The sequence below is a fragment of the Sinocyclocheilus grahami genome, unplaced genomic scaffold, assembly GCF_001515645.1.
Source record: "Sinocyclocheilus grahami isolate Dianchi unplaced genomic scaffold, SAMN03320097.WGS_v1.1 scaffold904.1, whole genome shotgun sequence".
Lineage (NCBI taxonomy): Eukaryota > Metazoa > Chordata > Actinopteri > Cypriniformes > Cyprinidae > Sinocyclocheilus > Sinocyclocheilus grahami.
Window position 1 is genome coordinate 46,448 of NW_015506083.1, and position 25,536 is coordinate 71,983.

At 36.6% G+C, this 25,536-nt stretch overlaps 2 protein-coding genes across 5 annotated transcripts in view; one reads left to right on the forward strand and one right to left on the reverse strand.

Moving 5' to 3' along the window:
* LOC107564044 (tyrosine-protein kinase Fer-like) overlaps positions 1-4,723 on the forward strand; it is a 43,169-nt gene extending 38,446 nt beyond the window's left edge. For all 4 annotated transcript variants that reach the window (XM_016249038.1, XM_016249039.1, XM_016249036.1 and 1 more), the window contains 2 exons: positions 1,879-2,001; positions 2,384-4,723. In XM_016249038.1, coding sequence (XP_016104524.1) covers positions 1,879-2,001; positions 2,384-2,520 — 260 coding nt within the window. In that variant the 3' untranslated portion in view covers positions 2,521-4,723. The remainder of the gene's footprint in view (positions 1-1,878; positions 2,002-2,383) is intronic.
* A 4,286-nt stretch (positions 4,724-9,009) lies between these two features.
* On the reverse strand, positions 9,010-23,196 carry LOC107564050 (E3 ubiquitin-protein ligase Praja-2-like). The gene is made up of 8 exons (XM_016249047.1): positions 23,116-23,196; positions 21,771-21,962; positions 19,441-20,439; positions 18,296-18,527; positions 17,834-17,948; positions 15,684-15,798; positions 12,927-13,042; positions 9,010-9,766 (listed from the first exon to the last, which is right to left on the reverse strand). The coding sequence occupies exons 2-8, from the start codon at positions 21,958-21,960 to the stop codon at positions 9,647-9,649; spliced, it is 1,887 nt and encodes a 628-aa protein (XP_016104533.1). The 5' UTR covers positions 21,961-21,962; positions 23,116-23,196; the 3' UTR covers positions 9,010-9,646.
* Positions 23,197-25,536: the final 2,340 nt, after the last annotated feature.

Consider the following 25,536-nt stretch of genomic DNA (forward strand, 5'->3'; position numbering starts at 1 on the left):
GAACGAAGCGGAGTCCAGCCCAGGGTCGTCACATGTGGTTGCCGCAAGCCCACCGGATGCTTCTTCGTCGAATCCGCCGGCCATTCCTTACTCAAGCCCACCATGTGTGACGCTGTGTGTTTCATTGTGAAAGTGAAACTACTTTGTTTGGCCTTCCAAAAGAGGACACAACTAGAAATCAGTGGTTATGTTGTATTTACAACACTGTTCCAGAACAGTTCAACCCAAATATTCAGATGTGTGCAGCACATTTTATGGAGGACTGTTTCCTGAACCTGCAGAGTAACGTTAGCCTACAATGCGACAAAAAAAATGTGTCTATAAAGTGGGGCAGTTCCAACTTTGCAAGGACAGTCTGGCGCTTCTGACTCACAGACTGTAAGTAAGTTTTTTATATTTAAAGAATTTGCCACCGACGATTCAAATGCGAGTTTTGAGCAGTGTAGAGTAGCACTTGTTGTTTGTCGTTTCTTCGATCACAAATGCAGACATGGTTTTACGTTTACGCGGCACGAAACGCAACATGTAAAAAGACAGTATTTTCATTATAGCAGTCTATAATCCGTAATTATGTCCCCACTGGATGCAACGAATGCCTCGTTTATAATGGGGTTTGAATGTTTTTGTCTCATCGTGCCAGGACACGGCATCACAGTATGGTAAGGGGTGTAACATTTCCGTCACACGCTTGAGGTATTCAGCCAATCACAACGCACTGGATAATTGGCCAATCACAGCACACCTCGCTTTTCAGACAGATGAGCTTTTTAAAAATTGACGCATTTCAGAAAGGTGGGGCATAGAGGAGAAACAATAATGTACAATATGTTTTTTTTAAACCTTAAACCATATAAACACACATCATTACACCAAATACACCAAATAATGCAACATCATATGACCCCTTTAAAATAGCTTGGGTTGCTAGACATGCTCAAAACTTTTTACATCACTTACAGGTGCTCTAACTGCAAACCAGACAAAAGCAGAAAAGCTCCGTGCTCAGTGCTGAAGTCATCGCAGCGAAGAGGACCATGACTGTCACTACAAATCAGAAATGTTTGAGCTACTTCCACCACTTAATAAAATGATCCTGTTTACAAATAATAGGTGTGAAGTGATTGAGTTGTTCTAAACCTGTAAATGTTTCTTTCTTCTAATGAACACAAAAGAAGATATTTGAAAGAATGTGGGTAACCAAACAGTTTCTGGTCCCCATTGACTTCTACAGTGTGTGTGTATATGTGTGTATATATATATATATATATATATTATATATATTTATTTAAAAACTATGGAAGTCAGTGGGGACCAGAAACTGTTTGGTTACCCACATTCTTCAAAAACTCACTGAATCAATGATCCGGTCAGAGCGAGTCCTCACGTCCGACTCAAAATGTGCCAAGAACCGGGAGATCCTGGGAGCTTGTGTATGTGACTGATGGCATTAACAGTAGGCTACTAATGCTGATTATTAAATTGATTGTTGTAATTGATTATCATATTTAGATCATTACTCTCATTGAATGTGGATAGCGTTAAAATAACACCAATTAATGGCCATGTATCTTCCCCACTGCTGTAACAGTTTCAAATGATAGAAAACTAGTAACACATTTTGCCTCTTTTTTTATATTGTATGTTTAGTATTTGTCACCATACAATTTACACACATTTTCTTTTGTCTTAATATTTGGTGGTGTATTTAGTTATTTGTTTGTACACTTGTGACCTAGAAGTTCTTTTTACTTTTAACACTTAAGTACATTCAAAAGAAGTACTTCTGTACTTTCACTCAAGTACTTGATTTGTGCTCTTCGAGCAGTCAGTTCTAACGTTAGATCCAGACTGATGATTGACATGTTGTTTAAATCCCAGGGAGATACAGCTCAGAGAGTGATGTGTGGAGTTATGGGATCCTCCTGTGGGAAACCTTCAGTCTAGGAGTGTGTCCTTACCCATGCATGACCAACCAGCAGGCACGAGAACAGGTCGAAAAAGGTACAAAACAACTCCATTCTTAGTAAACGATCCAGACAGATTGATGTGATATTTAAATTAATGAATTGAATGATTTCATTTCATTTTTGTTTGATCACATTTGATTTATTTTTAGATTTTATTACTTTTTTATCTTTACATTTTAATTAATAAATGGTATAATAAATCCATAATTATTAATGAAATTAAATTATTTAAAAATTGACATTTCTGTAATAACTGGATACTATTTCACATTTTTTTCTTTTAAAGTAGGTACTGCACAGAATGTACAACACCTGCAATCTCTGTTAGCCTTTTAATAATCCTGTCAACATATACCCACTGTCAATTATTGATTTAGAATCAACCCTGACAGAAAGTTGGTTTGTGTGTAATGCAGGTTGCAGAATGTCCTGCCCGCAGAAGTGTCCAGATGAGGTGTACAGGATCATGCAGAGATGTTGGGAGTACAAGCCTGAGAATCGACCCAAATTTGTCGACATTCAGAAAGAACTGGCCTCTGTCAAGAAAAAATAGCCTTTAATGAGGAAATGGCTGGAAGGCCAAACTCATACTTCACATCCAGGTGATCCCTAATCTGCAGAGAGAAACGCAATGAATGTTTCGCCCTCGAAATGACATGCTATTATTGTACTAAAGAGTACTCCGTCACATTATCACTGTGTGAACTGCCTATGCACCAGCTGTTTTGAGCCATTAGCATGGAGAGAGGTCTCAGCTTTGCTCTGATGTCAAAATTATGCAGATTTCCCCCCACAAGGGGGGTTGTTCACCCAAAAATGAAATTCTGTCATCATTTGCTCACCCTTATGTAGTTCCAAAACGGCAGAACGTTTCGTTCTTCTCTGAAATATTTTGATTTTGAAAAGTGTTTTTGGTCCAATCATTGAGGGTTAGTTGGGTCCAATGTGTTTTATACTCGATTCACTTTCATTATATAGACAAAACATTCTTCAAAATGTGTCCTCCAGAGGAAAGAAAAAGTCATGCTGGTTTGGAAGGACGTGGGTGAATAAATGATGACAAACTATCCCTTTACAATATGGAAATTAATGTGTGAAGATGGACTGTTTTTGTCCACCCAATAACAATATTGCGCATTCTTTTTTTTTTAAGTCCTAAAACCTAATGGTTTGGGGAGTTTTACAGTCAAGCCATTTTATGCCATTTTTATGTTACTGGAGTAATAGGACCTTTTGTGTGGGGAAAAAAAAGACATGTTTGTCAGTCACAAAATAACACGTCACATCCTTAAGACGTTCATTGAGTGACGTTCCAGCGTTTCAGCACTCAAGCAATGAGACCAAATGCATAGATTTACCTAAGTGCAATTTAGAACAACAAAAATAGTACAGTATACTACAGTCAGGTGGCCTTGATGTAAAATCCAGCGATTCTGCCAGGCTGCTTGCATGGACGCATCAATCTAGTTTGCAGATTTCTTCCAAGTCTCCAAATACTTCAACCTCACACCTCTTCATGGTTTATGCCATTTGATGTTTAAAGTGATAGTTCAGAATAAAAATTAAAAAAAAGTCAACTGTTATAATTTGCTCACCCCCATGCCTTTCCGATTGCTTTATGATTTGAGTTTCTTCAGTAGAACACAAAAGAAGAAATTTACTATAATGTTCATGCTGCTCTTTTCCATACCGGAGCCCTTGCGCTTCAAAAAGCACCAGAAAATATCATAAAAGTGGTCTATAGGTCAAATCTGCTAAGGACATAAGTTGTCGTTCACTGAAAATCTTTCGCTCCACTGTAGCTCTCAGTTCTCGTTTGTGGTTTGTACATATTTAGATACATAATTCGAAGGTGCGACAACACTTTTAATGATGCCGAAAACCCATTCATTGTCACAAGTAAATATGATGCATCAAATTAAAATGTGGAAGATTTTCGGTGAATAACTTAAATGTAATTTCTTTCTGTCACACAGAGCGACACATGTCATGTCAAAGAGACTGCTTTTCTGATACTTTTTGTAGCTTGACTAGTAACTTTCAATGTATGTAAAAGAGCAGATTGCCTTCAAAACATCAGTTAGAAACAAAGAAAATCATACTAATTTTGACAGTTGAAAATGAGTAGTTAATCTCTTTACATTTACAATGTTGCCATGTAGCATATTAGACGTCACCAAAAGCTCTGTCCAAAACTGACTGTGTTTTGTTATGTTGGGGGATCTCTGTTTTTTTTTTTCTTCTTTTAACCAGCAACCAAAGCCAGTCAAAAGCATGTTTATTTGGATCTATGCCATTGTCTTGGATTGTGATGATGTTCTTGTGGTTTGTGCTATTTTACGATCAGGTTTTCTCAAGCAAACAACCCTCGAGTCCTAATAGATGCATTTACCTACAGAAGCATTACAGGTTTGGTTAGAAAATGATGTGTTTTGTATTAAGAATTTCCCAGGTTGTTTCCTGCCATTTTTGTCAAGTGCCATTTTCTTTCCATGCTTATGTACCCGAGCTCCACAGTAGCAACATCTTGTTCCCGAGTCACATACATTTGTCATTCCATTTCCACAAAAATGGAATAGTGGTTTCTTCAAGGTTTACTCTATCAAAGCATTCCTTTTGTATTTTGTAAATACTACTTTGTAGATTCAGTAATGTAATTTTTTAGGTGTTTGGTTTTTTCACTGCAAAACTAATAGTAGAATGTGGATGTCTGTCAGGAATATGCATCAACTTTCAGCTATAATAGTAACGATGAAGACCCAGATCAATACTGCTCTAATATTTGGAATATGGAAAGAGGGTCCCATAGCATTGACTGTGCTTTTTTCTAGTCTGCAAAATCTTTTTTTGTCCCCTCTTCACGTTGTTGCCATCACTAATGCAGCCAAAAGTCAATGGAGTTTGACATGCAATAAAATGCATGTCCCAATCATGCAAAACTGGTGACAGTTTACACAAAGCTACTGTATAATAGTTTGGATTTGTATCCTTGCATGATTCGCCAGTGGGTTCAGATCAAATTATTATTATTTTTATTTTTTTGGTGAAGCTGAGCTTACATCAATTAAACTACTGGTGAGTGAGCTCTTCTGGGTTTAGTTTTTTTTTAACATCAAAGCAATTATCCCTATAGTGTGTTGTTTGAAATACTGTAATATTCTAGCATTTTAATCTTTTGCTTTTTTTTGTGTACCATTCACTATAATTCCTACTGTCAGTGTATTAAAGCAAACACCAGTATTGTGTCTCACATTATATTGAAATCTGTGTTACTCCGAGACATTAGATTCTCTTTGTGTGCTCATGTAAACTTCCATCAGAAAAATGGCTTGTTTTGTTAGAGCAGCGATTACTCTGAAAATGAGCTCAAGTTAGGAATGTTTTATTAAAGCAAACGTTTCTGTTGTCATTCGGATTGGCAATTCTTCCTTCCATGTGCTGGACTATTTATTTTTGTGATGGAAACACTTAATGTATTGATTGCACTTTTGCCCTTTTTATGCTTTAAAATGATCTCCTAATATAAAACGGCATAAAATTACTGTTTCAGGAAATGATCAACTCAAAACGGTCTTGAATTGATCCATGAAAAAAAGTAGAAAAGCAACACTGGACGTTTAATTTTCAAACAAATGCTTTTCACCCCTGCCAACTGAAAGAGGAAATATGAAAATCGAAATGGTTGACATTTAGAAGGCTTGATTCCTTGTTTTCTTTCATCCGTTTCTGTTTGCTCATAACACCTCTCTGACGGACATTCGACTATAACAAGGTCTGCTCATTGTTTATATTGTACACTTGCAATAAAGTTTTGAGTCTTTGAATTTGCTGCTTGAAATGAATTAAAAGTGAGGGTCACACTTTATTTTAAAGTCCAATTCTCACCATTAATTACAACTTTTGCCTCAAACTCATAATTTGTTGCTTAAGATAGTAGTTAAGTTTAGGTATTGGGTGGGATTAGGGATGTAGAATATGGTCATGCAGAATATGTGCTTTCTAAGCACTAATAAATGGCCAATGTGTTAATAATAGGCATGTTAATAAGCAACTAGTTGTGGTGAGAATTGGTCCCTATACTAAAGTGAGCATTGAAAAGCTCAACTGAATGATGATGTGTGTGCAACGGGCTTTCAATCAAAAAAATACTGTTTAAAGGGAAGTGCTTAACCTTCAGGAGGTCAAACTAAATATTATATAAGCTGTCTGTTTAATATGTTTGCAAATTTTTTTTTAACCCTGTTACTGAAATTTGGGGAAATGTCTGGAAAACGTGTCTTAAGAAAGGTCTTATTTTCTAGCAATAATACAATAATAACGAACAAAAGTTATTAAAAGAAATACAAACTTGAAGCTAGTTTCGTTGTATGCTAGAGCGTTGGTTTATAGATGAATTAAAATTAATTAAAGCTGCAGTCCGTAACTTTTTTGGGTTAAAAATAATCCGAAATCAATATTTGAGCAAGTACATAACCAGCCAGTGTTCAAAACTATCGCTTTACTTTAGCCTGATTCTCAACGGTTAGTTTATAATAATGTTTTGGAATTTGAGTGGTACGGGTAGGTTTTCGCGGGAAATTCGAGCATGCTGCCATGTCATTACTTCATTGTCACCGTCACGTCTGTAAACATGAAGTTGTCCCGGCTACTAGGCTATCGCATCGTTTATAGCCTTTTCTCACAGCAGCTAGAATAATTCAATGTATCATTTTGATGGCGGATTGTAATCCAGAAAGGATTATGTGTTTATGAAACGCATGTGAATTGAATTAAATTATATTCCAGTTTTAAATGTGCTTCTGATTACAGATAGCCTGGGATTACAAAGATTTGTATTTTAAAGACAACCAGTTCGAAGGGAGCATAGTTTGCTTTTTGGGTTAAAAGAATTTCTTAATATGAAATTCGAATAGTATGACAATTAGATTAGACTGTGCAGAAATTGAAATCTACACGCACACTATACTCAGTCACGCAATGCTGATGTTGCTAACATTAATAATTTGAGAATAAAGTATAACAATAATAATAATTTGCACGGTTTGATGTGATATGAGCTAATTTAGATTAAAGCACCGTTGGTAGCGCGATTTATTGTAATGCTTTTTTTCCTCAGTTGGTCAGAACAAACGTGGCAGACTTGTCACTTGTTCAGATGACAATATCCAGTGAAAATTCTTATTTGGGTCATATATTCCAAGACGTAGGCTAGAATCTGTGATTGCGAAGTACAGTGAATATCCACACCGGTGTGGTGACTGACTGCCACACACACACACTCCTCAAAACATTAGGTTCATCCGCGCTAGAGCCGAGCCGGAGCACAACCAACGCAAGCTAGATAATTCAGCAAACAGCTGCAATTGCAGGTTTTCAAACAGAGATGGCGACAAAGAAACAAAACTTACGGACTGCAGCTTTAATGAAAGAATACTTTTTCTAGATAAATCCCATAATTTAAAAATAAATAAATAAATTGTACAATCCTTTTTCTTGTGATAAATTTGATCACGGAGTTGAATGGTTGGTGAATGCAGACAAAAAAAATTTGAGAATTAAATTAGCTTACTGATGTGTCTTTATATATCCAAAATAAAAGTTTTTGTTTACATAATATATGTGTGTACATTTATTATGCATATATAAAGACACACATACAGCATATATTTTGAAAATATTTACTATTGTATTTACATGTAAATATTTTATAAACGTAACATTTTTCTTAAATATATACATGCATGTGTGTGTATTTATATATACACTGAACAAAATTATAAACGCAACACTTGTTTTTGCCCCCATTTTTCATGAGCTGAAATCAAAGATACAAGACTTTTTCTATGTACACAAAAGGCCTATTTCTCTTAAATATAGTTCACAAATCTGTCTAAATCTGTTCTTTTATTGTGGCCAGTCTAAGGCACACCTGTGCAATAATCATACTGTCTAATCAGCATCTTGATATGCCACACCTGTGAGGTGGATGGATTATCTCGGCAAAGGAGAAGTGCTCACTAACACAGATTTAGACAGATTTGTGAACAATATTTTAGAGAAATAGGCCTTTTGTGTACATAGGAAAAGTCTTAGACCTTTGAGTTCAGCTCATGAAAAATGGGGGCAAAAACAAAAGTGTTGTGTTTATAATTTTGTTCCGTGTACATTATAAATATACACAGTACACATATATTATGTAAAAAGAAAAATATTTATTTTGGATGCGATTAATCATTTGACAGCACTAATACAGATAATATAGATATAGCTTATCCAGTAGTTTCCTCTCTATAGTACATTGGTACACACGATTTTGTGCATAACATTTGCGTAAAAGAATGTTCTCATAAATTCATCAACTTTCGCATTTACATTTATTCTAAATGTCTGAAAAATCAGCTGAATCTTCACATACACAAACACACGCCACCAATAAAAATAACTTAAGCAGACAAATATAAAGCTGTAAAGGAAAGGTTGTGCAGGAAGCCCTTATATGGAGAGGGGTTGGGCGTGCTTCATTCAAATTACTGAACATTTCAAATTATATGAATTATGAAATACATTAATTAGGTAGAATTTTTTCATGAGAAGTTCTCCAGTGCATATAGATATGAATAATCCACATAATTATTAGTGAATAAGACCCATTGTGTTTTATTGCTAAACTGGGACACCAATTTACACCCTATTTGTGGAAAGTGCCTACAGCTGTTCATCTCACTGATCATTCAGCCAGTGAAATCTGCTGGAAGGTTTATACATAAATCATAAGAGTTAGTCAGGTTAACATTGTCTTTCAAAAATACATAAATAATATGTCTGGTTTGCAAGATTCCAGTAAATCAAGTCCACAATAATGTGTGATTTGGGTGGCCGCACACCTGCGCCTTTCATGGAGTATTATTCTGCAGTGATGCTTTTCTCCACAGATACGAGCTGCCTCCTCTAAATAACATGACACTGAATACATGCCAATTGCCTTAGCAATAAACAGCACAAAGCCATTTCATATTTATAGTCCCCCACCATTATATTTTCCAGTTCAGACTGTCAGCCTCTCGCACACAGTCTTCTGGAAATCATATTGCTCCCGAAGGTGCATTTGTGAAAACTACCTATTCAGCGGCCATCATTTGGATGATTTATACAAATATGTTTATGAACCACAGTGAAATATAATCGCACAGCTATTATCATTCATATCCAGCTACATGAACTTAAATCTGGAATTAAAATGCGCCTTAGCAACTGAATTAACTCTGAATGGATATCTGGAGAGAGTTCAGGGTGGAAAGCACCTGGAAGCCACTCTGAATTGAGCAAAGAAATTATCACTTGAACCAAATGTGAGCTTTAATTGAGGGATTGCATTGGAGTATTACTTGACATGACGTGAAAAGTTAAAGACATGTAATTACGTTTAGCTTGGATGTACAAAAACATTGTAATTGAAACATGAATAAATATGCTTCCTATGAATATATACGTATTCATATTTTCTTAGAAAATAAGTTTTAGTTCGCCACGTTTGGACCATGAATTGCAGCACAAGTCACTAGGTTAAATGGAATCTGAATGCTAGTCCAGGGCCGCCGCTTGCCATTTCTTTGCGAGACTGATTATTTATTATTGAAGTGTTTCTTTGTGGGATGTTTTGATGGGTGTATGACTGACGTTCAACACGTTCCCCCAGACGCGCTGTGACCGGATGGCGCCGTTTCTTGTTCAGTATTTGAAGATGCAGTTTCGCTCACTGCCGGGGTCAGAACGTGACGACACACTGGACATGTGCCAGACTGAAAATCACGAAAAGACAGTATTCGGTACATATACAGTATCTCACAGAAGGGAGTACACCCCTCACATTTTTGTAAATATTTTATTTTATCTTTTCATGTGACAACACTGAAGAAATGACACTTTGCTAAAATGTAAAGTAGTGAGTGTACAGCTTGTATAACAGTGTAAATTTGCTGTCCCCTCAAAATACCTCAACACACAGCCATTAATGTCTAAACCGCTGGCCACAAAAGTGAATACACCCCTAAGTGAAAATGTCCAAATTGGGCCCAAAGTGTCAATATTTTGTGTGGCCACCATTATTTTCCAGCACTGCCTTAACCCTCTTGGGCATGGAGTTCACCAGAGCTTCACAGGTTGCCACTGGAGTCCTCTTCCACTCCTCCATGACGACATCACGGAGCTGGTGGATGTTAGAGACCTTGCGCTCCTCAACCTTCCGTTTGAGGATGCCCATGCTTGGCCAATCCATCACCTTCACCCTCAGCTGTCATTATAAAATTCTAATCTTCAAGGAATAGTTCACAAAAAATTCTGTCATCATTTACTGACACTCCAATGAGTTGTTCCAAACCTAGAAGACTGTAAAAACACAAATTAAAATTTTTTATTGAAATCGTAAAATAGATATGATACCTCAAAGATTATAGTAGGGGTGCACGATATATCGGCCACATATCGGTATCGGCCGATTAATGCTCATTTTTTCTGTTATCGGTATCGGCCCAATAAGAAAATTGGGGTATCGGCGCATCCCTAGATTATAGTCCATCCATTGAAGTCCATGGGCCACCTTTACTAAACAAAGGAAATTAGCGTGAGAGAACAATGCCATAAAAGTGCCAATGGGAATGCAAAGTTTTTTGGCCGTTAAAGTGTTAGTTCACCCAAAAAATTTAAATTAGCCCATGAATTACTCCCCCCTCAAGGCATCCTAGGTGTATATGACTTTCTTCTTTCAGACGAATCCAGTCGGAGTTATATTAAAAATGGTCTTTGATCTTCCAAGCTGTTTAATGGCAGTCAGCGGGTGTTGCAGTGCATCAGTCCAAAAGAAGCGAAATAAAAGCATTCATTCATAATACAAAGTGCCTCACACGGCTCCGGGGGGTGAACAAAGTCCTCCTGTAGCGAATCGATGCGTTTTTTTTTTTTAAATAACCATGTTTAAAACAATTTAATCTAGCTTGCGCTCACTGTTGTACATGGAAGCAGTTCCGGGCTGATGATGTAGGCGTTGCGCATGTGCCGCTCAGAAGTGACAAATGCAGAAACGCAGCGGAGAGATAAAAAAAAAACAACGGTCATGAATTAGAAGTACAAAACGAGGATTTGTAAAGAAGAATGTCGGAGGATTTCGATATAAGCCAAGAGGAGACTGGTTTTCGTTTGCTAAAGTAAGGAAACTTCGCTTCTTTTGCTCCTGTAAACATACGTTGGTTTTCACGAGACTCACTGGCGCATGCGCAACGCTGAACTCATACGTCATCCTCCCGGAACTGCTTCAGTGTACAACTGTTGGCGCAAGTTAGATTAAAGTGATTATTACGTTTTGAATATGCATATTTTTCTAATAAAAACGCATCGATTCGCAACAGGAGGCCTTTGTTCACCCCCTGCAGCCTTATGCGCTTTATTTCACTTCTTTTGGATTGATGAACTGCAACACCCGCTGACTGCCATTAAACAGCTTGAAAGATCAAAGACCATTTTTAATATAACTCCGATTGGATTCATCTGAAAGTAGGAAGTCATATACGCCTAGGATGGCTTGAGGGTGTGTAAATAAGGGGTTAATTTTCATTTTTGGGTGAACTATTCCTTTAAATTATGGTGCAAACGCCAGTAACACTGACTACCGTAAATCTTAGTACATCAGCTTGCGTGATTAATTTAAATATTCACCTCCTGACAGGGAAACTCCAACAAAAGCATATGCAATATGGTCAGTTGCAAAATAACTATGTCTGCCTTTTTATTTCTAATTTCCCCCGCATGTCTTTAATAAATTCTGACATTAGTTTTTTTTTTACGCTAAAAGAGGGTTAAAAAAGACTTCCAAGTTTACCATATTTGATGAGCTCAATTTATCTGTAGATATAAAAATAAGAAATTATATATATATATATATATATATATATATATGAAATTTTTTATAAATACCGAAATTAAATCTCTTCATTATATAAAATGAAAATATCTATTCAAAACTTGGATGCATATGGATTGCTTTTACAATACATTCTTTGGATTATTGCGTCCTTGTTACACGTTACATGTACTTACTATTATAATAACAATACATTATGCAGAATTACATGCAAGTAACCCTAAAATAAGCCAAACCCTAATCCTGACTCAAACCATATAGTAAGTACATGTAGTTAGTTAAAGGGGTCCTATTATGCTCTTTTACAAAGTCTTGATTTTGTTTTGGGGGTGTACTAGAACAGGCTCTCATACTAGGTTGTTCGAAAAACTCATTATTTTTTCACATATTTTACATTGTTACAACACCTCTCTCCCCAGTCTGGCATGAACGGCTCGAATAGTTCCTGAATCAAATGAAGGCCCGCCTTCTGAAATACAAAATGTGCTGTGATTGGTTAGCTGGGTCAGAGCATGTTGTGATTGGCAGCACTCGGCGCCTGGTCGGGGAAATGTCATGCCCCTTACCACAGCCACCTGCAAGCTTCAGTGTAAATATTGCGTCAATATCAAATCAATTTGAGCGCGATTTAAACCCGGATGATTGTAACCACTCTAAGTTCGCCTGTCTTGGGAAGTGGACTTTGAGCTTTGTAACATTGCAGACCTTTTTTATGCTCAAACAGCAACATTACAGACTAACTAAAGTTGAAAAAGAGAAAAAGCATAATAGGACCCCTTTAAAATTACTCTGTACTTAAATGTATAATTACCCTGTAACACATTCTTTTTGGACTTAACACGTGAAAGTTTTGGTTGCATGGACTTTCAATGGATGCACAAAAAGGATGAGAGAATATTGAGTTTCTTTATTCATGTTCTGAAGATAAACAAAAATTATACAAGTCTGAATCAAAATGGGAGTAAATGATGACAGAACGTTAAGTTTTGGCTGAAATAACCATTTAATTTGTCTCTTTCACAAGCGCCAAGAAAAAACAGCATTACCTTTCTGAGCCAGAGAGTGACACAGAGTTTATGGAACATGTGGCGGCACGGCAGCAGGGTTGCAATCTCATCTTTGACGTATTCACAACAGCAGATGGCACAGCACTGCTCCTGCTCTGCAGAACCAAAGAGAGTGTATATGTGAAAGCATGTAACTTTGAACCTATAACACCAAACCAAATATTTAAACAAGTCTCGATCCAGTCATGCACACATTAAATTATTCGTTTTAGCCATTAGTCATTTTATGCATTCCAATGCAGATTTATCACCCCAAATGCACTCAGGCAATAAAGTTGAAGTGGGACATTAGTGTGAAAGCATGATTTTCCTGGCATTCATCCCGTGTGTTGAGTTTTGTGAAAAACATTTCTCATCTGGTGTTCATATTGCACTAAAAAGGAGTAGACCAAGTATTTCAAGTTAATCATTTTGAGGTGATGAGCTTGGGTTTCGGTGTCTGCCAGCCTGCGTCCCATACTAGTAGCCATCCTAAATTCTATGTGATATTAGTAATTTTCAATACTATTTAGGGCAGATAGTATGCACATTGGGACGCAGGCTCAGTGTGTCTCATACACACTACAATTTCCCATCTGAATAACACTTCACATGGGCAGCAGTGAGAAACAGGAAGGCAAATTATAAATACAGTACAATCACATAAACACACACCTTGTTTGTAACACTCCTATAGAGGCTGTAATATACCACACAGAGTCTGTCGGTCTGCTGTTACACAGTAAAGTGTACAACTGCTGTATTACTAACTTTTCATGTCTGTTATGACCAGTTATGAACACTTGTATGTCATGTTGGAATTCACCCTTTGCCCGGAGTCTGATTGACAGGTGATCTGACCAACCAGCGAATCCGACAAACAAACCAGACAGGTGAGTAGATTAACATCGGTGAACTTAAAACTTGAAAAGTGGTGTGTATAGGGTTGGGTACCGAAACCCGGTACCAATATGGCACCGGTACCAATGTAACCGGTATGTACTAGAACCGAATCCAAACGCAGATTTTGGTGCCTCATTTCAGTGCCATGCCTGAGCGATTGATTGAAATATTTGTCCTCTGGTTCTTCGAAACAGACGTAAGAAACGTAATCGCGGCACTGCGCATGAAAAATAATATCCCGACTGAGAAAATGCAAGTGAACTCAAGTCGGAAAGGTCTAATAATACAAATCCAACACATCTTTGTAGTTTCGAGAGTGTCCATGTTGTTTTCACATTCCGACTTAAAGGCACAACTCGGGAAATGAGAGCATTCGAGGAGCGCGTGAATGCAGTAATTACACTTGCTCTGATGGCAGCAGGTAACTAAGGGGGGTGGCCTTTGCTATGTCCATACATCACTTTGCGAAGGGTCAATTAAGAGCCACTCATGTCCTCAAATTCAAATAGAACCGAATCCAAACGCAGATTTTGGTGCCTCATTTCAGTGCCATGCCTGAACGATTGATTGAAATATCTGTCCTCTGGTTCTTCGAAACAGACGTAAGAAACGTAATCGCGGCACTGCGCATGAAAAATAATATCCCGACTGAGAAAATGCAAGTGAACTCAAGTCGGAAAGGTCTAATAATACAAATCCAACACATCTTTGTAGTTTCGAGAGTGTCCATGTTGTTTTCACATTCCGACTTAAAGGCACAACTCGGGAAATGAGAGCATTCGAGGAGCGCGTGAATGCAGTAATTACACTTGCTCTGATGGCAGCAGGTAACTAAGGGGGGTGGCCTTTGCTATGTCCATACATCACTTTGCGAAGGGTCAATTAAGAGCCACTCATGTCCTCAAATTCAAAAATTGCCCATTCGACAATGCTCATAACGCCAAAATCGATCATGCAATATCTTTGATGATCACTACATAAATATGCTTTTGAATATGCTGTTTTTACTGTAACATATCAAACATATTGCAATAAAAAAAATTTCAATTTGTGAATTTATTTGTTTTTTTTGTTTGCTTGAAATAAAAATTCATCTACTTTCCAAATGTATGTTTGTTGATATTATAGTAATCAATACATCCATGCATTTTTTAAAGCTTGATTGAGCATGTAATTTCTTTTAAAAATGTCAATCAAAAACTTGGTCTGCCAGTGAAACAACCAACGTCTCTCTGGTGACATGCCAGACTTAAATAATATAGTATGCATAAACCACATAAAATAATGCTTCATCAAATAACGTTTCTTATGGTTTTTACTGAACTTCTACTAAACACTGAGTCTGTCCAAATTCGCATATTGTTTGAACAGACGGATTAAAAACCTTACACTAGACTATAAGACACTTCCTGACTGCAGCATTGTATTTTGTGCACTTTATGTAGCTACAAGTAAAGGAAGTAGTACCAATGTTCATCTACTTTCCAAATGTATGTTTGTTGATATTATAGTAATCAATACATCCATGCATTTTTTAAAGCTTGATTGAGCATGTAATTTCTTTTAAAAAATGTCAATCAAAAACTTGGTCTGCCAGTGAAACAACCAACGTCTCTCTGGTGACATGCCAGACTTATCAAATAATATAGTATGCATAAACCACATAAAATAATGCTTCATCAAATAACGTTTCTTATGGTTTTTACTGAACTTCTACTAAACACTGAGTCTGTCCAAATTTGCATATTGTTTGAACAGACGGATTAAAAACCTTACACTAGACTATAAGACACTTGCTGACTGCAGCATTGTATTTTGTGCACTTTATGTAGCTACAAGTAAAGGAAGTAGTACCAATGTTTTCGGCATTGATGGTGACCTGGGGTAAGCAGTCGATGATTTGTTCGGTGGCGGGGGGATGAGCCTGCTCCACATCTATAGTCAAAGACTCCAGATGAGCCAGTGCTGCCTGCAACACAACAAAACACATTAGCATATTTCATTTCCCCTGGATAAAGATAGGCAAGTTAATTATACATTAAAACTTACATTGCTAGTGTGCTCTCTCATTGGCTGAAATCAATTAAGTTTGTTGGGGTTTAACAACATCAGTCAGCAACCGAGTCCAATTTCTTAATGTATTTTTGGTTGAATTAAGATGGATCATTTATTTGTATAACTTAGCTGCTCATGCAAACACAATATTTATATGTTAATGAAAAAGCAGCATACATTATGCAAGACTACTATGCTTTCATCTCATTAAGACATGAACAATAATCAAACTAAATGCATCTTGAGATTCCATTTAATTTAATCATAATCATTAATTAAAATTGGTCCAGATGATGTATAAAAGAAGCTACTCTTTATTAAAAAAAAAATACTCATCTGACTCAAAGACTCTTGGTGACATCAAAACCTAATATAGTTAGACTGCACAGTGATTCAAACCGCAATACCACAATACTATCTTCACAATACTTCTCTGTTTGGTAAACATTTTAATATATGCTTAATGCTAGAGCTGCACAATCAATCGAAATAAAACTGTAATCGTAATATGGCTTAGCGCAATTATCAAATGACAAAGGCTGCATTTCACTTAAATATTTATGCACTGCGTGTTTTAGAGTAAAGTATGGCACTGTGTTCTCCATCTCTGCATCTGCTTTGAGTTTAGGTCACTTATAACATACACCATCCATCTTCCCACACTTGGAATGAAAAGCACTTACAAACAAAACACAAGATGTATGGGCTCCTTAAAATTGTTGTAGTTTTACATTTGAAAATAAAAGAAATTAAAACAGCCATAAATTTTAGTAATGTAATTTTAATTTTTTTTTTAACACTACAGTGAAATACTACAATTGTAATATTTCTTGATTGTTTAGGATTTTTATATTTTATTTAGTAATAATAATTATAATAGAAATAATAATAATAATTATATTATTATTTAATTATTAAAATATTATTATACCCAGCTTGGTGTATATACACACACACATATACATACATACAGGGATTGAAATTAACTTTTTCACTCACCAGCCAATTTGGCTACTAAATTTTTAAGTTACCGGCCATTCATAACTTCTACTAGCCAAAAGAAAAAGAAAAAACACAGAAATAAACCAACAGCTTGAGGCTGTCTATACTGGGCGTGACAAAGCGACCGCTGCAAACGGTCTTAAGGACTACCGTGGACAGCTGACTCCTAAAGTTTTTGATATTCTTAATATTCTGTGTGGTCAGTTCACAGCAGTGATAGAAATGAATCTTTTCCAATAAGTTCAAATAGATTTTTACCTTTTATGGGCATTTGTACCTTTATAAAGCCATTTTTTTCTTAAAGTGTACATCATCTTTTGAGTCAAATTCTTACATTTAATCAGTCAATTATAATAATACTCTTCGTGTGATATTAACTATGAATTTATATAAATATATACATTTTCTGCTCCCTTATCTTGAATTATGTGATCCTTCTTAATGCATATTAATAGGCTAAATCATGCAGTGAATGAACGCACTCTGCGTACGCGCACAAACTTAGTCTAACCAGACTTCATCACGTCGCGTATGCATGCACTCTGTAGGTGTGTTTTGTTTGGTTTTTGCAATATACTCGATAATGTCATGATGTCTTACGAGTTCAGTATTTTCGCTAATTGCTAATGTGATATTTCAGTTTTTCTTTTTTAATAAATCTGCAAAAATGTCAACAATTCTGTGTTTTTCTGTCAATATGGGGTGCTGTGTGTACATTAATGAGGAAAAAAAATTTACTTAAATGATTTTAGCAAATGGCTGCAATATAACAAAGAGTGAAAAATGTAAGGGGGTCTGAATACTTTCCGTACCCACTGTATATATGTTTCTAAACTCAATTTAAATTGTGATCAAAAAAAGAAAAAAAGAAAACCATACAATCAATCCCCACCCCCACCAACAAGTTGTGCAAACCAAGTTTATGCAACAGTGCAGAGGTCCCTCACCTCCATAGCCTGAGCAAGACGCTCCTCTAACGCCATGTATGTAAGGAGCTGGGAATGATCCACATAAGAGATTGCTTGAGCCATCCCAAAACCATCGCCAAATTCATCCAGAAACCTGAAAAACAAAAGACTTATAAACACAGCTTTTCTCTATTAGTCAGCATTTCATGTTGCAGCTGACACAATCAATACTTCTTTTTGTAATATATTATAGTAAATACATTTCATTACCATTTTACATATTTTAGGCATGCATCTTTGGGGTAAATCTCATGAATACATGTCATGTTTCACCCAAAAATCTGGATTTATAATTTTTTTTACATAAAAGGAATAAAGTCTATTTTTAGGGCGGTTATATATTTTTATGACAAGCACATTTCCCTTTCAAATTCTCATTACCATAATGCATAACTGGTGAAAGGTTCCAATTTTTTTTTTTTATCTATAAGGTTTATTGACCTCCATTCAGTGTCTAGGTCTTCACTCATGCTGGAATCATCCTCCAGGTTATTGTTGCCATCCAGGATAAAGAGTCCAGGGTGCACAAACTGACTGACACCATCAGGGTCTTCATCACTGCTGCTGCCCGAGTCCTCATTATACATGACCCAAGGGATCTCGCCCTCCTCCAGAGGGGTCTGCTCCCTGAAGAACACCACACACAAACACAAGACAGCGGAAAAAAGGGAAACTTTAACATTATTAAATGCTTAACACATTTCAATTTATCTGGCACTGCATTTCATTCTGTCCCCAGTGACCAAAGATGTTGGAATAATAGCAGTAGCATGTCACTGCTGTAGACAGACACATTTATCAGTAAATGATGGGAAAAAAAACATCTTAATGGCCAATTTATTAATCAAGTCCAGATAAGTGGCCTACCCAGACAACTTTCTTATTTGAGCCATATGTGAATGTGTGAGCCTAGTTAACTCAATACATTCCTATAATGCTCAAAAATGTGATCAGCAAAGCAGCTCACTGAACGTTCATATCTACTGCTTTAAAATGAACAGAGTATGATTAGGTTGATTTCGGTAGATGAATAAAGGGAAAAAGCCACAAAAATAGACAAGAAGTGATAAGGAAAGGGAATGCACATAGTCTGCAATATCTAAATAATGTAAAACCTTGATTTCTGAAGAATCACGTGACACTGAAGACTGGTGTAATGGCTGCTAAAAATCTAGCTCTGTATCTTAGGAATAAATAAAATTTTAAAATGTTCAAATAGAACCTAGATATATTTCAATGCAATAAATTACAGTTTTTGCAATAATTTTTTATTACAGAAATGCAGCCTTGGTGAGCATAAAATACCTTTTTCAAAGGAATTAAACATATCTTACATTTTTTTAACAATAGTGTGATAGTTTAAAACATCTAAAGATTTTCTTCCATTACTACATAAATAACATGAAGGTAAAAAAGGTAATGACATCAATTTAGTCTCATCACACCAACTGTGTTGTACTGACCACTGGCATTGATGCAGAGAATCCTCTTACTATATATTAATGCACATACAGGATTTTTATATACATAATTATCATGCACAAAGTTGTACAATTCATTAAACTAAATGGAAATACATGCAGTACTGTACCTCTCATCACCCTTTGTAGATGGGTCACATTTTTCTCCAAATTTCTCCAGATCTTCCCAGATCTCATCATCCTCCTCCTCATCTACTTTGGCGTTATCGTCACCCTCATTTTTTCTGTCCTCAGAGTTGAGGTCACTCAAGGCCATGGGTGGAAAGTCAAAGAGCGACTCATTTTCAGGGCTTGTTTGTGTGAGGAAACCCGGAGGTGCTGAGCCACACTTGTCTCTGACCGCTGCGCCTGACAAATGGCTTACTTCCTCTTTTTCTGAACGTTTCCTCCTTTCAAGGTGAGTCTCGCTCGTCTGTTTGCGGATCTTTGGCCTCACGACCATTTCGGACTGAAATGTTTCTTCGGGGTTGGTTTTTCCTGTGCTTTTATAGGAAGCGGGTACAAAGCTGGCTGTAACCCCGTGACATTTTGGAGCTTGGTCTTCACCAACCAACAACGGACTAACTTTCCTATTTGCTTTTACAGTTCTTTCAAAATCTGGTTGCTCACAGCAAAGGTCTGTCGCGCTTTTAGAAGGTGCCATTTGCACTGAATGTTTCCTTATTTTTGAAAATATCGGTACATTAGGATGATCAAGCGAATTTCCACCCAATTCACAAATACCATCAAGTCTCTTCTGAGCAGCCGGAGATGGATTTAAACTCGAGTCCTCCTCCTCAGCCCCGCTGCTGTCAGGCTCATAGGCGTCAATGTTGATGTAACTCAGAGCTTCCGGGTTGGGCTTAGGGTCATCACTGATGGGCCACACTCTAGCCTGTTCGCTTTTTTCTATGCCAGAATAATATTTTCTGTCATATGGCACAACCTGGTCACTCTTTGGTCTCTTGAAATGGTTTAAGGGGGCTTTTGTGACTCTACACAATGAAGACTGCCTCCTGCTGTGGCCCTCCTGATTTGATGCTGCGTTTAACTCAGGGCGCACTGCATTTGTGCATGCTGTCGGCAGGATATTCTGAAGCACTGAAGAAATGTTGCCCTTTGATGCTAGAAGAAAAAGGTTTCCGTTATTATTCATTCTCCTTCACAGAATATTATTTCATTGTTTTGTATAGGAAGTAAGTGTATATGCACTATAGACTGAGTGTGACAAAGAAATGTTTTGGTTACATTTCCTCCAAATTTACAAGAATATAAGAAGATTTATTCTTTGCATCACAAAAAATAAAACCTATTTTAGAAACATTTCGATTCTCTGTATTGTCTCTTTTATGACAATTGTGTTTACCCCAAAATTGTCATTACTGTAATAAACCAAACCTCATTCATTATTGTAATAAAATAATAAAAATCCCCTTGACCTGAAAATTAACTTAATTTTTTTTTAAATGACAAACTAAAGGCAGTGCAATAAATACTATTGTGCTACGTACTTAATTATACTTCACAATGTAAACAATTTATTTTTACGAAGAAAAAATCTCATTTAATAATTAAACATTTTAATAAATATATTTTTATCAATGAGGTAAACTAGAATGAAATTTATCATCAATTCAGGGACATTAAGAGACCGTTTAGAGTAAGAAAATTAGAACATGCTTTAACATGTGCTTAATTGCTGTAAAAAAAAAATTATGTTGCAAAAAAAGTCTTACTGGTCGTGACAACAGGCTTAATTTTCTTAAAGAAAAATATATTTTTTTGTTTTCATTTGGTTTTTAGGGGTGAAATATGACCTGGGCATTTCCTGACAGTCACCCTATAAAAACATAAGAAACCGAAACCCATTTCAAACTACTTTCTACCCACCCTCACCATTCTCGTATATATTTGCATAATAAAGTCAAATGGTCTCCTACAGGGTTTCCGTCTACACCTTTTAAAGGTGATGAATGCTTCACTTTAAAGTAGAACAACCCACACACACGCATATTTCAGCTCTTCAAAATCCCTGTTACATTCCCAATATTACAAAGCTGTTTATTCACCACGAGAACCTCAATCTCAAAATCTCAAAATCCATTCCTCCACTTTTATTGCTCACAGATTTCCAGTTACTCAGGATTTGTTTGCTGAAGTTTGTAATTTTAACATAATATTTGAATATAATATTCAGTGACAACTATAAGTAAGCCATATTTAAGTTGATTTCCAGAATAATCTTTAAAAAAAAATGTATCTGTTTATTTGGATTGACAATGGCTTGGCTTGAGTTTGGAGTGGGATCAGTTTTTCAACCAATAGCAGTCATTAATTTTGCAAATCTGTTTTTTTCCCTCATTTGTGCTGAGAAAACGACACACTTGGGCTTAAATGCTGAGTAACTCTTTAGTTTAATTATCCACTGAGGGTTTCCATCACCAGCTGGTACGTACCCACTGCCGGGTCCTTTTGACTTCTCGTCCTCTCCATGTTTCGACAGTCCACAGTGGATGCGACTCTTTGTTTATCTGTAACTGGCCGGAAACTGATATACGCGTGTCTCCGGCCGTACCTCCTGCCTGAGATGGTCTGGTATCCTCCTGTTGGTTTGGGCCATGCAGACTTGCCTGCTTCTTGACCCATTCCTACGAGAAACAGAAGCATAAATTCACACCAAGAACAATAACTATGAAGATAACCATAACTATATAGCCGTCCACACCAACGCAAGATATCGTTCCGTTTCTTATAAGTGTATGTCAGTTATGTCATCTGCCACTTTAAATGCTCAAGCTCTTTGAAATCAGACTCAGACTGCCCGTTTATGTTTTTATCAGCAATCAGCTGAAAAAAAATAGCTGAAAGAACAATATTGTTCCTCTGTTCCCGATTCACAAAGAATTAGAACAATTATTAAAACGTTACAGTTAGAACCACAGCTATCGTCCTTGGTGTGAACAGGCCTTGAAAGGGTAATTGACTGCTTGCAAGTTTGGCTTTTCATAAATCTTGACTGTATTAACACTAGAAAGATTTTTTTTAATGAAAACATACTGTGTGACACCTATGCATCAATTAACACACAGGGTTTTATATTGCAAGGCCTAAAACAAAGAGGATTCAATTCTAACCAGTTCCAACCAAGATTCTCCACATTTGATGCAGAAGATGCAGCAATCTTTTAAATATTGGTTCAATACCTTATAAAACACATCCTGTTCAGGTGTTGGAGCATCTACTAATAAGTCATGGGTGTTAAACACGGGGAATATCTCAAACGTGCAATGCAGTGCTACTCCAGGACCAGGATAGCTTTCTAACCTATGACAGCTCACACTGATGTTTATCAGAGTAACATCACGACAGTGCTTTAGCACAGCCTGATTATAACCCATCACTGTCTTATTGTTGTTGTCAATGTGGTTTGCAGCAAACACATCACATTCCATCCGTCAACAATACGCACTAAAGGTGCTTAACATATGCTATCGCTTGTCACGTTACATGGAGATAAATCGTTGCAATAAATGCAATATACAGCCCTCAAAACAGATTTTTATCCAAAGAAACAGACAAATCCCGTGATTAACATGATCAGTAGGATCAATTCAGTCGAATACGGGCCCTGATACAAGTTGAGCGCAGCTAACAAGCTAACGTTAATGTTTGTCGACAGGCGCTGCTGCTTCTAGGGCGTGGATTATAATGTCTGCCGACTCCTTCATTCCTCCAATTTCACGCAGAAAACTCCCACGACGTTTTGGTTTAGGAAATGTGTCGTTTGTTAACGGACAGTACCTGTGTTGCTGGACGCCTTCTGTATCACAACTAACTATTGCGAACGTCAACACGAAACTTAAGGGTCACGTGACACATGTCCGCCAATCAGATGTGAGTATCATTGGCCGTATTATAATCGGGTGCAGCTAGGCAGCTGTAAACCAACAGCAACACCACGTGTGCAATTTAAAGCCCACTTGGAAACAGAAAGCAGGCGGGGATAGGATGGGATGGGATGGGATGGGATGGGGTGGAGTGCTATGCTATAGGACGGGACAGGTCAGGGTAGGATGGGATCAAATAGGGTGACACATTGGAATAATGCAAGTTCAGGTTGGATTAATTGTGTGAAACTGAAAAAGAATTGATTTCCAATGATGCAATTGCTAGGTGCTTCATAAAATATTAAGTGAATGTGTGTAGACCAGGAAATTATGAATTAATTAATTCATTCATTCGTAAGTCAGCACTGCCAAACAGACATAAACCTAATAATTGGAGGAAACGTACAACACAAACATAATTTCACTTGATTAATCAATTCATTAATTAGCTAATAATTTATTAAGGCAAGACACTAAGTAGGCTAAACAGCATTAGAAAAGATCACAGCACAGTACATTAAGACCATTTTTTTGTATTATAAGTTTTCAGAAATGTTATGTTGAAATATACAAATGAGGCATATCTAGTCAGGGTAGGATAGGATCAAATAGGGTGACACATTGGAATAATGCAAGTTCAGGTTGGATTAATTGTGTGAAACTGAAAAAGAATTGATTTCCAATGATGCAATTGCTAGGTGCTTCATAAAATATTAAGTGAATGTGTGTAGACCAGGAAATTATGAATTAATTCATTCATTCATTCGTAAGTCAGCACTGCCAAACAGACATAAACCTAATAATTGGAGGAAACGTACAACACAAACATAATTTCACTTGATTAATCAATTCATTAATTAGCTAATAATTTATTAAGGCAAGACACTAAGTAGGCTAAACAGCATTAGAAAAGATCACAGCACAGTACATTAAGACCATTTTTTTGTATTATAAGTTTTCAGAAATGTTATGTTGAAATATACAAATGAGGCATATCTAATTAAATATGCACTACATATTGCATAAATGTCCAGAACAGAAATCTGAACATTGGATAAAGCAAGCATTTTGTTGACATTGAGTTAAGGGTTTTTAAGGAGGGGATTTTGGATATCTCACTTTATCTCTTCATAAATCATAAAATACCACTCCATAAATCATCTACATGAATACTGTCAGACGGCCAGAAAAAAATCACCATGTTTTATATAAGATGTTATACAAAATAGGTGGACGTTATATGAACAAACCATTCTGTATAAACATTCAGAGAATAGAAAAGAATGAAAAAGAATAGAAAGTTTGGTGTATGTAAGCACTACTGAAATGCAGATTTCTTGTTCAGTGCATGAGAAAAAACTAATTTTGAGAAAATGGTCTTCAAAGATATGTATTTTAATTGAAATGTACACAAGCAAACAGATGAAATGTAAGACAATAAACCCTTAAATGTGTATTTGGGGTGTTTTCTTCCCACTAGTTTCAAAGACTACAAGTTACAAAATAACTCAAAATCTCAAAATTGACCAGTGCCTGAAAAAAATGGCTTTGCTTGTAGTGTTTTGCATTCATTCAGATTTATTTTAAATCTCAATATACTGAATATATTTTGAAATATAATATATAACACGTTTATATAAAATATAGGCCTAACACAATAACACTGGACAAACATTTAGTTATAAATTCCATATTTTTACATTTCTATATGTTACAGGGCAGGCTATTAATAATCAGTGTATGCCAAATGTTTTTGGGGGGTTATTTTAGATCTCTGGGACGCCACAGATAAAGACAGCCTCAACAGTAAATTGACTCAAATGTATGGGCTCACTTGATTGTGTGAGTGTGTGTGTGTGTGTACTGGTTTATATATCCTGGTGGGGACTTAAACCTGACTACACACAGACTCATGGGGACTCGTGTCACGGTGGGGACCTAAATTGTGGCCCCCACGGATACAAAAGCTTATAAATCATACAGAATTAAGTTTTTTGAAAATCTAAAAATGCAGAGACGTCAACACACAACATACATGCCTACATATACTGATTTACCTGAACAAGTAGGCAATGACTGTAGACAAAGACAAATGTATAGTACAAAACACAAAGCAGTCGACTCATTTTTGACACAAATGGAACCCCATAGGTTTAGGGGTAAGGTTGGTGTAGGGCAATATAATATACGGTCTGTACAGTAGAAAAAGCATTACGCCTATGGAGAGTCCCCACAAGGATAGCTGATCAGACTCTGGGTGTGTGTGTGTGTGTGTGTGTGAGAGAGAGTGTGAGTGATGTGTTCACTCGTTAGGCGGCGCAACTCCACGCTCACT

Bases quoted from the DNA above. Each gene is read 5' to 3' on its own strand.
- LOC107564050 (XM_016249047.1), bottom strand. From the start codon at position 21,960: ATGGGTCAAGAAGCAGGCAAGTCTGCATGGCCCAAACCAACAGGAGGA. The intron at 13,043-15,683 runs GTACTACTTCCT...TTGGTTCTGCAG, and splicing joins CATCAATGCCGAAAACATTG to AGCAGGAGCAGTGCTGTGCC. The intron at 9,767-12,926 runs GTAATGCTGTTT...CGTGATTTTCAG, and splicing joins TCACTCTCTGGCTCAGAAAG to TCTGGCACATGTCCAGTGTG.